This window comes from Pleurodeles waltl, chromosome 9, assembly GCF_031143425.1.
Source record: "Pleurodeles waltl isolate 20211129_DDA chromosome 9, aPleWal1.hap1.20221129, whole genome shotgun sequence".
Lineage (NCBI taxonomy): Eukaryota > Metazoa > Chordata > Amphibia > Caudata > Salamandridae > Pleurodeles > Pleurodeles waltl.
The window spans coordinates 457069375-457088363 of record NC_090448.1 but is presented as its reverse complement, the minus strand read 5'-3'; the positions used below and the strand labels follow the sequence as shown (position 1 = coordinate 457088363).

Here is an 18989-nt window from a genome sequence, read left to right as displayed (position 1 = left end):
TCCGCGGGCTAACGATCAGCCCCGGCGCGCGTGGCGGAGGCGCAGCGGCGAGCTCCTACCTTTGTGGTAGCGACGGGGACTGGGCGGCAGCTCCAGTTCAACCGAGCATGCGGCTTCGATCTGCTGGGCCGCGCGGACTTGAAAGCGAGCACGGGTTTTCCTCCGGGAATACGGCGGCTGCAAAGTCGCAGTCGCGGTCGGCGATACAGTCCTCCGGGGCCCCCCAAGCGGTTACCCCACCCTGCAACGGGGGGAGGGGGCTGGGGGCTCAACAGCAGGATAATTGTGCGGGCTGGGTGACGGAGCTGCAGTTTATGCTGCCGCTCCGATCGCCATCTTGGCCACGCCCCCCAGTACTTGTACTCATTTCTGCCTTTGAGGTAGGAAAACTTCAAAGGAAAGTCTGAGGTGCCCAAGACCCTGCCTTTCTTGCCCTGGCCCCAGACACACTCACAAGGGTTGGAAACTGCTTTGTGTAAGGGCAGGACCAGCCCTATTCAGGTGCAAGTGTCAGTTCCTCACACCACTAGTCAAGGAGGACACGTCAGACTATGCACGGCAGACCTCACCTCCCTTTGTGCGACTGTCTTAAGTGTATTCATAAACAGCCCAACTGCCATCCTGATCCAGACTTGAATTCCACAGCCCGGCAGATGCACAGAATGGTTCAGCATGAAAATACCCACTTTCTAAAAGTGTCCTTTCCAAACTTACAATTTGAAAAACAGCTTCACCAAAAGATATATTTTTAATTTGTGAGTTCAGAGACCCCAAACTCAGGATCTCTGAGTTCCAATGGGAAATTACACTTGAAAGATATTTCAAGGCAATCTCTATGTTAACCTATGGGAGGGATAGGCCTTGCAATAGTGAAAACCGAATTTAGCAGTATTTCACTATCAGAACATGTAAAACACACCAGTACATATCTTACCTTTTAAATACACTGCACCCTGCCCATAGGGCTGTCTTCAGCCTACCATAGGGGGGACTTACATGTAGTAAAAAGGAAGGTTTGGGCCTGGCAAGTGGGTGCTCTTGCCAAGTCGAAATGGTAGTTTAAACTGCACACACACACACACTGCAATGTCAGGTCTGAGACATCTTTACAGGGTTACTCATGTGGGTGGCACAATCAATGCTGCAGGTGCACCAGTAGCATTTGATTGACAAGACCTGTACACACACCGTGCACTGTACTCTAGGGACTTACTAATAAAGCAGATATGCCAATCATGGATAAACCAATCACCAATGCCATTTAGACAGAGCGCACTTGCACTGGCCAGCAGTGGTAAAGTGCCCAGAGTCCTAAAGCTAGCAAAAATGAAATGCAGCACGCAGTCCAGAAACAGGAGGTCAGAGGCAAAAGACAGGGGGGGACCCTGCAGAAAGAGCCATTTCCAACACTTGTCTAATTATTCTCCGTACACTACTTGTGCCTAATTGTGTAATCAATCAAATTCATTTCCAGAGACAAATAGAAAGAAAACCAACACTCTAACTGATTGAACACTGGATAAGAAAAGGTACACAATGTTTTCCTCATTTTTACACTTCTTAGTGCTTTAAACATTTTGTTATTCTGAAGGACTATTTGAAGGCAGGGAAATGGTCTTCTTTCTCCCTTGAATATCTTTTGGAATGTTTTATATGTCTTGAAAGCATGAAAAGTAACATGGTCAAAAATATATTTAAACAAACTTACATTTAGTGCTTACAACTGTATTATATGTTTGTCTTTCAATTCTAGTCATAGATTTTTGTCTGACCAGGATACTGGTTTCCGATGAGGACACAAATTATCAGAGTCTTCGACTGAGTTGGGCTTCCAAGACGAGCTGTAATCAGCGAAAAGGTAGGTCAGGTGGCTTATAAGATCACAGAATATTTAAATAAGTATTTGAGGATGCAGTCACATAATTTTATTTGACTTGGAGTGGTTTCCAGTGGTGCATTCTGCAATGTGTTACAATAACACTATCAGGAATTCTACTATGGTGTCAAATCTAGGTATAAATTGCTTCTTTATTTTGTACTCATTTTATTATCTCCCAAATAGTTGCACAACTGACGTCTGAGTAACGAAACTGTGATGCTCTCTGATAATATTCTGTCCACATGCTGAACACATCACAGATTCCAGTTTTCTCTCTATCAGTTGTTGGGTTTTGCATAGTACATTCATCCTCTTGGTCGCCCATCTCCTGTGATTCTTCCTGTAGAGTCAGCAGACTCACTCTAGAGGCAGATTTATTGTTGACATCTGCTTTGCGCTCCTCATAGTTATAAGCTGGAGGCTTCTCTCAGTATTTATGTAATTTCTCAGAAGTCCCCGAGTTAATTCCTTCTAGTGTCTCTCACTGCTTGTGTAGGAAGCTGGCTCTGTATATACCATATCAACATGAGCTAGTGCACAGAGACAAGGGGTGTTCCAGAGATTTAACAGAGGTTAAAGTAGATAATACTAATGCTCTCTTTTGTGGTAGTGTGGTCAAGCAGTTAGGTTTATCAGGGGTAGTGCAAAGCATTTGTTGTACACACGCAGGCAATAATGAAGCACACACTCCATGACGAACTCCAGGCCAATTGTTTTCATATAGCAAAAATATATGCGGTTAATTCATTTCTAGAATGACAAGATTCAAGTTACAGGTCAGCACATTTGCAGAAGTATCCAACATATGTATCAATACCACTTTGCTTCAATTTGGCATGTTAAATGGTTCTCGAATAAATAGCAATAATTTGTTTTAAAAGTTGACTGTGCAATTTTCATGAACAGTTCTGGGGGAAGAAAAGTTAACACAGTTTCAAGGTAAGTACAAGACTTACAGCTCCATTCTCTGGGGGTTAGGTGTCCACCACCAGCAACACGGGGCAGGCCGGGTGCAAAGGTCAAATTTGAGGTCGATTTTAAATGGGCTCCTATGGAGACTGGGGGCACTTCGAATCAGGCCTGCTTGCAGATAAGTACTCTTGTCTTAGAAGGGCAGACCTGGGGGGTTTAGAGGAGAACTAGGGGGGCAATAGGTCAGGCCTGGTGCAGGGTGCAAGCACAGCGTCCGGCTCTCTATGCTTTCCTATAGGGGAACCCCGGGGGTCACAAAGATGCTGCAATCTTAAGTCCACGGTGTCTGTTCTGGGAAGGGAAACCAAAGGCTGGACAAGGAGGGGGGCCAACTGCTGGACATTTCTGCACAGAGAGTCAGATTCCCCAAGGCCAGAGGGCTGCGGGTGCAGGGGTACATGTTGGCGTTGGGAATCTTTGTCCGATTCTCATGTGGTGTGGGGGGTCCTCCGGATTTAGGCTGCAGGCATCGTCGTGTTGGATAGGATGAGTCAACCCAGGGTGGACACTAGGTCAGGATCACCAGGGGACCAGCTCTAGTTGGTTAGGCCACCTAGGCACGGGCTGTGGGCATCGGGTGCAGACTGGTCAGGACTCGCAGATCCTGTGCGGTTCTGGAGTCCTTCTTTTTGACCGGGGCTGCCGTCCATGGGAGTTCTTGGTCCTGTGGGGTGCAGGCAGTCCTCTTGCTGGTCCGCTGGTCATGCAGGATGCGATACCTTCTTGTAGCAGGGCTTCAGAAGCTGGAGACAGTCCAGTAGGCCTGGGGCCACGTCAGTTGGTGTCTTCACTCTTCTCTGCTGGGTGTCAGCTTAGCAGTCCTCCTTCGTCCTTCTTGTTTTGTTCTTGAGGTTGCCAGGAATCTGAAAAGCTAGGGTCAGGGAAGCCCATAGATTTAGGGGCATTTCAGGGGTGAGCGGGCAGTAGCCAATAGCAACTGTCCCAAAGGGTGACTATATCCTTCTGGTTTCCACTCCCTTTGGGGAGGTGGACACAGACCTAACCCTATTAGTCCCTGTCCTCCAAACCAAGATGGAGGATTTTGCAAGGAGGGGGTCACATCAGCTCTGGGCACCTTTGGGGTGGTCCTAGCTAAAGTGTCCACTCCTGCTTGTTTTTCCTAATTTCCTTGCCAAACTAGCTGCCAAAAGTTGGGGCTTTGTCCGGGGGGAGGGGGTGGCATCTCCACTAGCTGGAGTTTCCTGAGGCACTATAACAAGAGGCCTGAGCCTTTGAGGCTCAAAGCCACATGTTACAGGTCCTGCAGGAGGGAGGTGTGAAGCACCTCCAACCAGGACAGGCTTTGTTTCTGGCCACAGAGAGCGCAAGACTCTCACCCCATGTGGTCAGAAACCTGTCTGGAAGTGGCAGGCTGGCACAGACTGGTCAGTCCTGCACTAGAAGTTTGGCTAAAATGCAGGGGGCATCTCTAAGATGCCCTCTGGGTGCATTTTTCTATAACTCCAACACTGGCATTGGTGTGGGTGTATTGTGCTGAGAAGTTTGATACCAAACTTCCCAGTATTCAGTGAAGCCATTATGGAGCTGTGGAGTTCGTAATGACAAACTCCCAGCCCATATACTCACTATGCCCACACTGCGCTTACAGTGTCTAAGAATGGACTTAGACACTGTAGGGGAATATTGTTCATGCAGCTATACCCTCACCTGTGGTATAGTGCACCCTGTCTTAGTGCTGTAATGCCTGCTACAGGGGCGACTTACCTATGCCACTGGCAGTGGTTTGTGAGCATGGCACCCTGAGAGGGATGCAATGTCGACTTTGCCTTTTTCTCTCCACCAGTACACACAAGCTGCAGTGGCAGCGTGCATGTGCTTTGACAGGGGTCCCCCATGGTGGCATAATACATGTTGCAGCCCTGGGGACTTTCCCTGGTCACAGGGCCCTTGGTATCATGGGTATGTTTTACAAGGGACTTAACTGTGTGCCAGGGGTGTGCCATTTGTGGGAACAATGGTACGTTTTTGGGAAAGAACACTTATGCTGGGGCCTGGTTAGCAGGATCCCAGCACACTCTATCAAGTCAGCATCAATATCAGGCTAAAAGTGTGTGTTGGGGAGGGCGTAACCATGCCAAAAAGGGCACTTTCCTACAGCTTGACTCCAGTAAACCTCTCAAGTCTAGCTCCTAAGTTCATAATCGAAGTCGCGATGCAATGCTGGGAATTGGTTAAAGTTTTATTGGCCTCCTGCTTTCACATTTCAAATACCATCACTTTGCCAGCTCTCTTCCCCAGCGTCTGAATCATAGTTTTTGCCACCACACTTGACCGGCAGTGAACCTAATTTCAACTGCTTTGGCTTTGTTCTCCACATTGTTACATTTTATTGTAGGTTGTGCAATACCACCATAGTCTTTGCTTCCATGCTCGCTGTACTCCACCGAGTTAGCATTTTTGGTGGACGTAGTTCTATAGTATAAGATGTTCCCTAGCAGTTCAACTTCTGTTGCTCTGTGCATTATTCAGTCAGTGGTCTTTGTACCCCAACAATATACCAACCCCATGTGTTGACCATTTTTAGTGAGCCCTGTGTGGTTGTGGGAGCTTTACCACCTCCAGTGACCATTCCTTGAGTCACTGATGTTTGTGTCTGCTTTATCTGCCAAGACTGACTGGCTTGAATCTATAGTCCCAGTTGATAATCCTATTTGATTTTGCAGGGCTTTCCTTAACAATGCCAAGTGCTCTATTTGTGGTAGTGTGGTCCAGCAGGTTATTCTTTTCAGAGGGGAGTGTTAAGCATTTGTTGCGCTCTGAGTTAGTAAATGGTACACAGACTCAAGAAAGAAATCCAAGACCAATTTATAAAAATAACACAGATTTTTGTATAATTTTAGAAACTGAGATCATCAAAATAAGGCAAGTTAATTTGGAGTTATCGTTTTTTTTTTTTAAAGAAAATATGAAAAATAAACAAATAACCAGTTTTTGAAGCATGCGCCTCGAGCTCAGTAATGGTTTCCTATGGAAGAAAATACGTTTATTGCATAGGGGTACTTGTAGACCAAGTCGGGGTGCCTTTTGGAACTGGGCCGTGAGGCTCGAGTGCAGAGGTGTTACTCCGACCAGTCACTTGGTTTGGAGGCTCTCACTCTTCTTAGGTGTGACCTACAGAGGGAAAGAAAAACACAACAGCAGGGCCACATTTGGGATGTTCTCGTTGGTTCAGAGGTCCTACTTTGTGCAGGTCTATTTTGACAGTGGTAAGGTCGGGACTGGACACTCAGCAAGCCTTGGTTGATGCAAGGGTTCCCGTACCCAGGTTATTGGTGCAGGGGGGGGGGGGGGGCTCCTGGATTGTCTAGTGTCTTGAAGCTCATCAGAGAGACAAGACTGACCTAGAGCTCCAAAAACCTCCTCATGGTGTGATTTTTCCCTTAGTGTGTGCGATGGCCATCAACACGGCGGTTGCGGTTGATGCCTGCAGTTGCTGGGTGATGGCTCCTCCACCCCAAGGGAGATGGTAGCTGGTTGGCGAAGAGCTGGACGCGGTCCTCCAAGGGTTTGGGAGGATGCACAGCTTTTGGTTGAGTTGGTGCAATTGTCAAGGTGCCAGCAGCGGGGCACGGTTTGGCACCAAGTCTGGTGTAAGTCCTTAGTTCTGGGGGTGACTGCTCTTCTTTGATCTTCTTCTGTTTACAGGTAGACAAATCTGAATTTCTAGTGTCAGGGGGACCCCTAAATACTGACTTTAGGGGTGTTTGGTGAAGTGTAAGGTAGTAACCAATTAATTGTCCCTGAGATGACCACACCTCTATTTGACCACGTTGTATGGTGAGTAGTCATAACCTCGACCCAGAATTCCTAGTTTGACCAAAATCAAGATAGTGAAACCCTGCATCAACTGTCCACTTGAGATACCCAACCTTAGGGGTGTGTCTAGCCTGTAAGTGTGTCACACCTTCTGCATGCCTAATTTCCCACCCGCTCAGGTGTCAAATGAGCCTCAGGACAGGGGGTGGCATTCCCCAAGTCCGAGCTAAGCCAGGGTGGCATATCAAAAGGCAGCAGAGGCTCTGAAACCTCTGGCTTAGATATGCTAAATTGCTAGCCAACCTGCTGGAGGAGGGTATAGCACTGTTTGCTGAGCAGACATTGTTTCTGGGCTCTGGGAGTGCAGGCTCTCCCTTCCAGGGGGTTAGAAACTCATCTGTGGTGGCAGGCTTTACTGCACCAGTCAGACAGCACACTCCTGGACTGGTTTTGTTTCAGGGAACACCTCTAAGGTGCCATTTAGGTGTACGTCAGAGTAAATCTGATCCTGGCATCAGTACAGATTCATTAAGACACGTTGTTAGATACCAAACAACAGTATCTTCAGTGAGGCCATCATGTAACTGGGTAGTGTGCAGTGACCAGTGCATGTTTTAAAAAAAAAAAAGGCTTCCTGGACACTTTCAATACCTCGCAATGGAACCAGGTATTAAAGGGGCATATCTGTTTGTGCAGTTGTTCCCTCACATGTAATATAATGCACCCTGCCTTAGTCCTCTAAGCATGCTGTAGGGGTGGCAGTTGTAGGGGTGGCTTACATATAATACATGCGGTGCTAGTAGCCATTACACACAGTGGTGTGCAATGTTGTGTTTTTGGGATGGTTATCACTATTTCATGCTTCCTATGATGGCCATCTGTATGTGGTGTGTATGTGGGCGCCATAGGGTAGCATAATAGATTCTGCAGACCTTAGGGACTCTCTCTAGTACTCATGCCCTGAGTACCACAAATATTGTCCTTACCAATTGTGTTAAAATTCAGTATTTATCTTTTTTAGGGAAAGAGCAGTTGCACTAGGGTTTGGTTAACAGGGACTCCGTTTTTGATTTTCATTTATTCAACATATGCATTCAGTATACGGCTTAGATTCCAGATCAAGATCAAGAAAATCGTTTACAGTGTAGTGTGCCAGCAAACTCGGAAATTGTTACCGGTATGCATTTTACATTTAATTTTAAAATATTCCCTTGAAAAAATGTTCGAAAAGTAGACATTTTGAAAAGTCTTTCTTTTTGTATTTTTTCAGTTTTTTCTTAGCCATGCCTGCAACCCAAGCCATTACCGAATCACGTCATTAATTCAGCAGGCTGATTTACTGTTATAACTCTAATCCTAGCCATCACTAGAGGCAAGGTGTGCTTTTGGTAAAATGTGTTAATAGTCAGTTTAAACAACAAAAATTGTCAGACAAAATACATTCCAAGCTGAATATTTAGAAGAATTTTCCTCATATCTTTTAATTTGCAGTGTGGTTACTGACCACTAACGTGGCTAGTAAATCGAGAGGAAACATTTAATATATTTATTTTAAACAATTCATCGTCATATTCAGTTTGGAATCAGAACTAACATGTTGATTTTTTTTTTCCTTTTATAATAAATTACCAAACTTTTTAATGCTGAGTTACACTAATCACGTGCCAAAGGAGAAAGCAGTTAATAGGAGCCTAGAAAAAGCTTTGCATATGTAGTTTAAATTCAAAATAGCAGCATAGTCAGGGATGTGGAATTCCTATAGCCCGACGCCCGGGACATCTTGTTTGGGGTCAAGGGCAGCAAGTTTTTATGTTTACTTTGTCCTTGGGACAAGTAGGCCCAACCCCCAGTAGCACAAACCCTTTTGCTGCCTGTTTACAGAGAGTGGAACGCTCTGCAGTTGAGGTAATGTGTTTCCAAAAGATAATGCTGTTCGAACTTGTATTTATGGTTCATTATTTGAAAACCTTCATTATTAGGGTGAGTGCTGTAAATAAATGTTTTAAGGTCACACTTCATTACTGAAGTTGGTTCCAGTACAAATAAATAAAACGTGTATACACATGTTTGAAAAGTTTAGGCTATGAGGCTAAGTATAATGCTCCCAGAATGCTCTCTGATTATATGCAAATGAAGTGTCATTTAGAAAAATGTGTTGATGCATGCTAGTATTTCCCAAAAATATTTCTAATGGAAAATCAGTGTAACCATTTTCAACACGATTATGGGAAGCATGAAAACAAACAAACACTGACAAAGCCAACTGATCTGACATATTTTTATAAGTCTTTTAGTTTCATCAATGCGTGTCTTGTTTTGACATGGCTTTTGTAACACTTTATTGTTGTGGGAGCTACCAGGCCCTCAACATTGTAACAAACACTGGCAAAACCCCCCCAAAAAGTTTTTGAACTCTAAAAGCACACATTGCCACCAGCGGCATAACAAAGGCCTCGCAGCCGCCCTCCAGGGGGCCCCTTCAGCACAGCACCTGCCCTGAGTGAGTCTGGAGAGGGGGCTCCTCCATGTTCTTTGCAAAGGGGCACCCTCCAGTTTCGTTACATCACTGATTACCACTGTAGTTCCTGACACTGAACAAAACTACTTTGTGTGGCAATATGCTCCTTGTGGAAGAGCAGAATGCGATCACTCACAGTAAAGCCAGCCGAAAGAGAGATAAATAGAAGTTTAATAAAAACAAAATGTCTTTGTTAACACCAGACCTAATTAGGGACCAAGACCCACATGCAGGTAGCTTTTTGCATGTTGCAAACAGCGACTTTCGCTGTTCGCGACATGCAAAAAGCACATTGTGATGCACAAACCCAGTTTTGCGATTCGGTAACCTGGTTATCGAATCCCAAAACGGGTTTACGACTCGCAATTAGTAAGGGGTGTTCCCTTCCTAATTGCGACTCGCAGTGCAATGTAGGATTGTTTTGTGACCGCGGGCGCAAACCAATCGCAGTTTGCACCCATTTCAAATGGGTGCTAACACTTTCGCAAAAGGAAAGGGATCCCCATGGGACCCCTTCCCCATTGTGAATGTCACTGTAAAAAAAAATTCAGAGCAGGCAGTGGTCCTGCGGACCACTGCCTGCTCTGAAAAAATGAAATGAAAACGTTTCATTTTTCGTTTTTGTTATGCATCTCGTTTTCCTTTAAGGAAAACGGGCTGCATTACAAAAAAAAAAAAAAAACTGCTTTATTGAAAAGCAGTCACAGACATGGTGGTCTGCTGTCTCCAGCAGGCCACCATCCCTGTGAGGGCCGCCATTCGCGAGGGGGGTCGCAAATTGCGACCCACCTCATGATTATTCATGAGGTGGGCATTTGCGAAGCCCTTGCGAATCACAGATGGTGTCAGGGACACCATCCTACATTCGGATTTGCGACTCGCAATTTGCAGGTCGCAAATCTGAACCTACCTACATGTGGCCCCAAATTCTTAAAGAAAGTCACAAAAGTGCACCCATGGTATATGTCGTAGCCCTATAAAATATTTGTGAACTGTATTTTAGCATGGGTAAATACAATGTGTAGATTTGCTTATGTAAAAATCTATTGAGCATTTGCAAGTTCATTTTCCCTCTAGCCACTTTCTTCCCAACCCTGGATGAAGTTCTAATTCTGCCACTGTCAGGAGTAAATGTCCAACCTTTCTTATTATGGGAAAATATTAGAGAGAACCTGGTAAAAATCTTTAAAACATGCATGTTAGTAGGTTTGCAGACTCAAAGGCATTCCAGCACTGGAACTATTGCTTACTGCTTCCTCCAGCCCCAGTATGCAGATCTGCAGAAAGGTGGCAAAATAAGGAAATTGCTACAGTAGGGAGTGAAACTGCAAGTATTCAAGCCCTACTATGGTAGTAGCCCTGGCATAATCAGAGAGGCTATAATCAGAGCACTTACATAATGAGATTGCTGCCATAATTTGTCGCCACACTACATGGCACCAAAGGGACAAGTAGATCTTTTTACAGGACAAGTAGATTTGAGAAGCAACCTGTCCACTGGACAAGTAGATATTCTAATAAATTCCACACCCCTGATAGTCATCTACAAAGTGCACATTTTGCAGAATAAATCTATGTATGTGGTGGTTTTCTTCTAGAAAGATCCGAAATACCATTGGTGCGTAATAAATGGGCACTTTTCAATTCTGTTTCAGTAGCTATTACGGTTTTAGCCACTTGTTTTGGCGTCTAGACTAGAATCTTTGAATCATGCGCTCAATCTTCAAAGTGCTCAGTCTTCTTGGTTGTCTTTGCTCTGAAGTCTGCAATTCGACATCATTTTTTAAACTCCCCATAGGACATGGAATTGAATAATACCAGTGAAAAAGAGACGCCTTACTGAGCATTTGAATACGGAGCTATACATTTTCAAAAAATATGTCATTGTAGCTGTTAATTTTTTCCACAGCACATTTGCTTGACATGCAGCTCTGTGCTTCTTCTAAATAATAGCTTCACATGGGCTTAGAATGGCCATATAAGTACTATGTAGCCATTTATACAAATTAATTATTTATCAATTCAGTCTTTTATCAAATCCCTTTATTTTTCACAGTGATTACTTGGGACGTAGGCTGCAGTAAGTTGAGAAAAGGGTGATCATGTGACACTTTTAAAATGTATGCATTAAGTGTATGTTTAGTGTTTGTATTATATATGAAAATTGTTGGTCTGAATCTTCTTTCATTTTCCTAGAATGGTTCTTGTATAATACTACAGTTTTGATGTTTCGCTTGCCTTTGCAATATATATTGTGTTAACATATTGTTTTTATTTGTTAGCACCACCTAGTCATATTCCTGAATGCTATACCTTTATTTGATTACAATATCATATTCTCTTACTATTTACTCCTTCCTGTTTGTGGATAAACTTCAGGTCTATCACATCCGTAATGGTCAAATATTGCTCAATTTGAATACCTTTGTACGAATACAGTTGTAATACAGGTTGTTGTAGGCTATGGCCTTGTGTCCATCATGGCCAGCACATCTCCAGATTCCCCTTCTGCCGCAAGCAATCCGTGCGGGGGATCGCTTCAACAGATTCTGCAGGCAAAGAGAATTAACATCAACATTCCTTGCCTGTAAGGATAAAAAGGCGAAGGTGCAAGTTGTTAGCCACATTACCCACTGCTCTGAAATCCATTCCTTAAATTCTCCCCTGCATTCACCCGCTTTAGTGAATCATCAATTATCTCTTCCATCCCACTATTTACCACACCCTTTCCTGTTTCTGGTTGTAGAGCTCAAGCTAAATTCTCTGTTTCCACTGGAATAAAGTATGGTGCACTAATGTGCCTCACTTACTGTGGGGGTGGCGGGGTATGTTGGGTCGAGTCCCACAAGGGCTAAAATCTTAATTGAAGCATAGACTGAAAGGTAAGATGACAGTTATTATTTGTATCGATAATTGTTGTTTGTCTGTTAAACTGAAATTAGGGCACTGACGTTTCATATTGTGCTGTTTGTGTGAATTTATATAATGGCAACAAAAATAAAGTTAACGTGATACCCAAATTAATAAGTTTTTTTCTGAACCCCCCTTTGACATAGCACATTTTGAAATATTCTTGTGAATCTATTTGGATTTTGTAATTGTTTGAAATTTTAGTAGCATATTTTCCATTCAATAGGACGTGCTGGACGCGTATCGAAGGGATACTGTTACAGACTTGTATTTAAGGATTTCTGGAACAACTTCATACCGGAAAATGTTGTCCCTGAGATGTTGGTAAGCTAAAATAAAAATTACAAGCATCTTTGATGGTCATTTAGTTTGAGATGACTTTAAGTTCTGCATAATGCAAAGATGTTTTTTATGAGAGCCTACATGGATTTCTAGTTTTAAGGTGATGTGAAGTGACGTGCAGTCGTGTTGGAGCACATAGTGTGGTTTGTGGGATTTAACCATATTTTTTTTAAAGGTCTCTTAAATTGTTACTGAAAGTGTCTGAATTCCTGGCATAGAACGCGTACGGGTTTTCTTACAACTGCTGCCGACACTTATCTTCCGCCTAATACTTGACTGACATATATAATATCTGTGTCTTTAGGGTAGAGATGTGATTGTTTTAATTGCACTTTGCACTCTTTAGTATTTTGCATATTGTTTGTTGCACCGTGCACTTAATGTTTTGTTAGTTCAAGCCTGACACATGTTTTGTTAATTTAAGCCTGACAACGTATATATTATAGCCTTAGAACCCGCCGTAGTGGGCTCTACCGGCTATTAAAGGCCCGCTCCCCGCGTTAAATGCCCGAGCCGAAGGCGAGGGCATTTAACAAGGGAGAGGGACTTTAATAGCCGTTAGAGCCCGCTACGGCGGGTTCTAAGGCTATTAGAACATTCTGCCACACAGGGCAGAATGTTCTATTAAAAAAAAAAAAATGTTCACGGAGCCCGAGGGGATTTAAATCCCCTCGGGCTCCGTGAGGCTTTGTTCACAGCTGTTGCTGTGAACAAAGCGAACATTGGAATGTTGGCGCTGCGGGCTTTTACCGGCCTGTAAAAGCCCGCAGCAGTCCATTGTCTTCAATGGACATGCCAACATTCGAATGTTCTAATATATTGTATGGTGCATATTGCTATACATCATGAATGAACTATTTGCTTTGCTGCTCCTAAATATTGTAATTTGCTCAGTGTCAGAATTTGGCCCGGTAGGGTGGAAAAAGGTGAAAGCTTTTTGGACGTTTGATCAAGTTTGAAGCTTTGTTTACGTTGATATTTGCAAAATCAGTCTCAAGCAGATGCTGTGACTGAAGTCACAAGCTATTACACTCATGTACGCTGCTGCATTGAGTCTTTGAATTAGTTGCTGACCTGTTAGCAGGAGTGCAGATAGATGGAAGAAACCTAAGTGTGGGAGTATATGAATGGAAAGAAGGAGCTATTCTGAGATGTACTTGTGTGCATGGTATGCACTGTGCTATTCTACGAAAGCAGACTTAACCAGATGCAAGATTTGAAATTATTTTGTTACCGTGTTGCATGCTGTTGTAGTGTTTCTAATATGTATTTGTTTTATTTGCCTTTAATTGTGACCTGTATTTTGCGCCCCAGGTGACATTTTTAGTTGATCTGGTAGAAAGAGTTAGGGGCTCTCCTGAAATTTGATTCCGTGCTGCTTTTTGCTTGCATCATTGATACATATGAAACTACCCGCAACATGATGCCCAAAAAGAAGGGTTATACTAAAGGCATTTGTCACATGAGTCACATGTGTTAAGCACATTAGTCCAATTAGAAAGATATACAGAAACAGTTACCACGCCCAGAGTTTTTTTGTTTATGTGCAGACATCCTTCATTTCTGACGTGAAGGGTTCAATAAAATTATGTTGGGAAAACGATAATAGTCTAGATGTACTACGTTTAAGGCGTTGGATGAGGAGGAATAAGAGAGCTGGAAGAGAGATAGTTTTTTTCTCTTATGAAAACAAGCACCTGCTTTACATATCCAAGGCACTACTCTTAACAATGGGGTCATTAATTTTGGATGGAGCTACCGCTACCAACTAAGCAAACCCACACTTGTTAGATCAAAACCCAGTTCTGAGAGAATCTCTATTCAACCTGTGGGAGCTATGACAAACAGCAGAAGGCAGTCCCCATCCAAATGTGTAGTAAGTTCAAGCAGTACCAACAGTTTTAACCCCTTCAGAGGATGGCCCCGTGCCAACTCCGAACATGAGTCATGAAATTCCTCTGTTGTGGGCACCAGAAGGATTTCTTCAAACTGAAAATAGCCTCAGGAGCGGGGGAAGAGCTTCCCCAACTCCCAAGGCTAATAGTTTTTTTATTGAAATGACGATCTGCGTATATAGCACGCTGACGTCATTTCAATGAAGTGAAATGAGCCAATCTGCTAATTTCACTTTACTCTGCATCAGTGCTTGGGGGGAGGTATCATTGGAAAGGGGAGAATCTCCCCTTTCCAATGATACCTTTCCCCAGTGGATACCTGCTTGGAGATCGCAGCAGGAGGGCGATCCTCAAGCAGGAATCCACTATCCGAGAGGGAGGGGGACTCTTGAGCAAAGGCTTGTGTTCCCACACTTAATACAAATATATTATTACAGTGTGGCGGGGGGTTGGCAGAAAGGCCACTAGACACCAGGGATTACTTTTGTTTTAATTGTAAAGTGGGGCTGCCCAGCACCCCCATAAAAATGGGGACACAGTCTCCCCCTCCCTCCTTTTCGGTGTTGTTTTCACAAATGGACCAGGAGAGTATGGCTAAATCCCAGTATCATCCCACTTGCAGTGGTGAACAGCTGCACCTTTTGGGCATGGGTAGGCTGCCACTTGGAAATACCTACCAGACCCAGACAGTTCTGAAAAATAGACATCTGGGGGATTTCAGGGTGGTGTACTTCACATGCATTCCACGCCATTTCCTTACCCACAATGCTCTGCAAACGTTGACTAAAAACACACATTTGTCCCAGGTTTCTGTGATGGAAACTTCTGGAATCATCAGGAATCCACAAAATTCCTACGACCCAGTAGTGTCTTATTTCTGCTGATAAAAATGCTGCACCACTTGTGTGGCTGGGCCTGGTGCCAGGGACAGGCATAGTTCCAACCAAGGTCAATAGGCGTACCCATTCAAGGACTCCCATTGTCTTTGGTTTGATCTGTTCTTGTTAGCGGGTGGTAGGAATTTTGTGGATCCCTGCGGATTCCAGAAGTTTCCATCAAGGAAATGTGAGGAAAATGTGTTTTTAGTCAATGTTTGAAGATTGCTAAGGGTTCTGGGTGAAACAACCTTGCGAGAGCCATCCAAGTCACCCCATCCTGGATTCCCCTATATGTCTAGTTTTAAAAAATGTAGAGGTTTGCTAGGTTTCACTTAGTAGTGGCTGATCTAGAGCCCTAAAACCACAGCGACCCACTGTGCAAACAATGGGTCAGTTTTGCGTGAAAAAAATGTGATGCATCCATGTTACGTTTTGGCCAATTCTTGTCACAGGCACTAAGCCTACCCACACAAGTGAGGTACCATTTTTGTCAAGAGATTTAGGGGAATTATTGGAAGGCAGTCTGTGGCTCCCATGAGATTCCAAAACTTTGCATCACAGAAATATGAGGAACATGTATTTTTTTTTGTCAAATTTGAGATTTGCAAGGGATTCTGGGTAAATCAACCTGGTGGGAGTCACACGAGTCAACCCATCCTGGATTCCTGTAGCTGTCTAGTTTAAAAAAAAAAAAGTACAGGTTTGCTTGGTATCCCCAAAAGTTGGCCAGCGAGCTAGGGCCCAAAATCCACAGCTAGGCACATTGCAAAAAAAAAAAAAAGTCAGTTTTGCTTGGTAAAATTTGATGTATCTATTTTTATTTATTTTTTGCAAACCGATTTTATTACATTTTAGTACATGAACATTCTACGTACACTTTCACATCTCTGAATTTTATATGCATCAAGCATATGTAGCTGACATCATAGCTTAGTAGCGTTTCTGTTGTATAGATAATTTAGCCATGTTTTAGACACAGGATTTTAGCTTACTAGGCCTGCTGCTGTGTACTTTAATCCAGTTCCAGTTTATTCAGCATTGCTTTATTTTTCTAGCAATAGCCACATTTGTGGTGCTGTTTTATTTTCTTTACCTCATTGTACTTTTGCCTAGGAAAGCATCACGTTCTTAGTAGGACATTTATTTCACTTTGTGCTTTTGCAAGGCTACAGTCAGATAGGGTTGCTGACAAATGTGGTATGCTGTGTCTCCAACATTCACAGAAAACACACTCTTGTACGTTGGGACTATTTCTTAGAAAGTCAGCTGTTTTATTGTAAAGCACCACTTTGTCCTAGACACGTTAGAGGGAGATTCCAGCCAGATGACCGTGACTGTATGCTGATTGCTTTGCTGCAGCTACTTGCTAGACTGCCGGACCCCTGATCCATATGGGGATGATGTCTTTCTAGACTACACGCTTCTTCCTCCAGCTATGAGGGATGATTTACCTCCAAGGGGAAGAACCTGAAGGGCAGATTAGGCTTATTACGCTGTGGTCAAACATAGTGTAGGTAGGAGAAATATAAATATATCACTCTTAGTGACAGTATGGTAGGATTATTCTTGTGTTTTTCTGTTAGTCATCTGCTTGCTTTTATTGTGTTTTATCGTCCTAGTTATTGCAATACATGCCTTTTTATCTAAGATGCAGCTACTTCAATAAATCCTTATTGAACTATATTCTGCCTCTGTTGTCTTTGCCTGTATGGGACCTTTTGGTAACTGAGAGAAAAGGATGGAATTTGATCAACCACAATTCCCCTGAGGAGTTTCCTTGTCATGCTCCCGGTTGCCCCAATCATCTCGGCCAGAGATGAGGCACTGTTAGTTAGCCGGAGAACCCGGATTAGGCTGACATGTGGTGTGGAATCATACTTAGTACCCAAAATCCATGTGATACTGTCTCCCAAATCCTGTAGCCTCATTAGCATAATCAGAACCTACGTGACAGTTCATTCACCGCCTTCCACCCTCCGCTGTGCCCCCCTTTTAATAGCAATAGTTTAATGGACAAACTGTTCCCCCTTGCTCCTGCCGGTTGCTGTTAATAGTATTATAGCCATTTCTTGACCATGGTAACTAGATGCGCAACCTTCTCGCTGCAGTCCGGTCGTGCGGCGGTGTTAGCTAGGATGAAGCAGCAGCAAGTGAGTTCCCCGATGACCCAAGTGGTGATTGCTTGTCAGAGACTCCTTCTGGCAATCTACTTATACATTTCAGGCCCTGGCTACTTCCTGGGTTCCTGTCCTCACCTGGTTTCGCGCAGTAAGACATGTCCCTCATAGCTCACCCACCTTTCAAGTTCCCTATGCCAGGCTATAATTCGAGAACCCTGAGGGGCTTTCCGTTTCCTGGTAATCTACCTCCTTGCTAATACGTATACCAGATCCTGAAATCTACTGGTAGGTTTAGTCTTGGAGGTGCTCGGGAACCAGTGCAATAAGCAATGGCTAGGGAAGCAGGGGACTTCTCGCGATATAACATCTGCTACCATTTTAGTCACCTCCCTCCAATATTTAGATACTGATGGGCAAGACCATAGCATATGTAGGAGTTCAGCTCCTCCCTCCCTTCACCTGGGACAAGTGGCCCCGGTTGTGTGAGAATACTTGTTGATGCGTACTGGGGTCATATACGGCCTATTTAATACATAGTAGTTGATTCATTAAATTCAGGCATTTCTTGACACTTTTGGTGTTCTCTCTAGTATTGACTCTCGGTCCCCCCAAGGTATGTGGATCCCCATATCCTCCTTCCAGGGGTAGTAAAGTGTCAGTCTGTATTGTCCTGTAGAGGCTTGTTACTGCCTTACTGTGCCCAAGGACAGGACAACATATTGACAGGCCTTGTGAGGTTGTGGTTCTAGCAGGCCATTACATCAACGTTTGTGTAGCGTCATCGTGACGGCTCTGTGTACGAGGAAGTGGCCCTGTAGTAGGTCAAAGTCTGATTGGAAGTCATTAAATGGGAGGAGCCGTCCATCTTGGAACAAGTCACCCATTGTCTTTGCACCTGCTGTTGCCCAGTCTCCACCAGTCAGCCCCATGAGTCAGTTCCCCCAGCATAGTCATAGGTATGTGAAGAGAGTAGGAAATGTTTGTGTGCTCTTCTGGAGATGTCTATACCAACATCTCTGCATGACTTTGAATTCCTGGGTCAGTGATCACTAAGCGGCTGGTTTTCAGCAGGACCCCAATCAGTTGGCTAATCTCTGGGACAAACTATCCCATTTCGCTGCCTGGGGGAGGGGGTCTGTGTACTCGCCAGCCACTGCTTGAACCACTGCATTTGTGCTTCCAAATAGTACATTTCGAAGTTTGGGACTTCAAGCCCGCCTATGCTGACTGGTAATTGAAATGTATCTAATGCCTCCCTCATTGCATCTCCCAGAACTTTGCCCTGGGGATCCAGATTGGGAGGACTATGAAATAATATAACAATCGGGGGAAGGCCTTCATCCTGAGCAATGCCACTCTTCCATTTACTGATAGTGGCAATGTCTTCCAAAAGTCTGTCTGATTTCAGCGCTCTGACGGCTAGTCCTATATTCCCTTTTAGGGGGGCAGTCTGGTTGTGATTGATCATTACACATGAATATGGCAGGCATCGTGGCCCCCATTGAAGTGTGTCTAATCCCTTGGGGGGGGCCTGGCCCATAGCCATTGGGAACAGCTTTGATTTCTGCCAGTTTGACTGTAAGTCCCAATAAAGAGTAAAACTTCCCAAGTAGGTCTTTGGCTCCCCATAGGTCAGTCGTTGTGTTCCTAAGGCACATGAACAGATTGTCCTCATAGAATGCAATGTGGTGAGGGTGA

General features: G+C 44.1%; 1 protein-coding gene across 1 annotated transcript in view; it reads left to right on the top strand.

The window, feature by feature from the left end:
* TDRD9 (tudor domain containing 9) overlaps positions 1-18989 on the top strand; it is a 2107755-nt gene that overhangs the window by 864306 nt on the left and 1224460 nt on the right. The window contains exons 13-14 of the mRNA XM_069207577.1: positions 1754-1858; positions 12283-12380. Of these exons, the coding sequence (XP_069063678.1) occupies positions 1754-1858; positions 12283-12380 (203 nt within the window). The remainder of the gene's footprint in view (positions 1-1753; positions 1859-12282; positions 12381-18989) is intronic.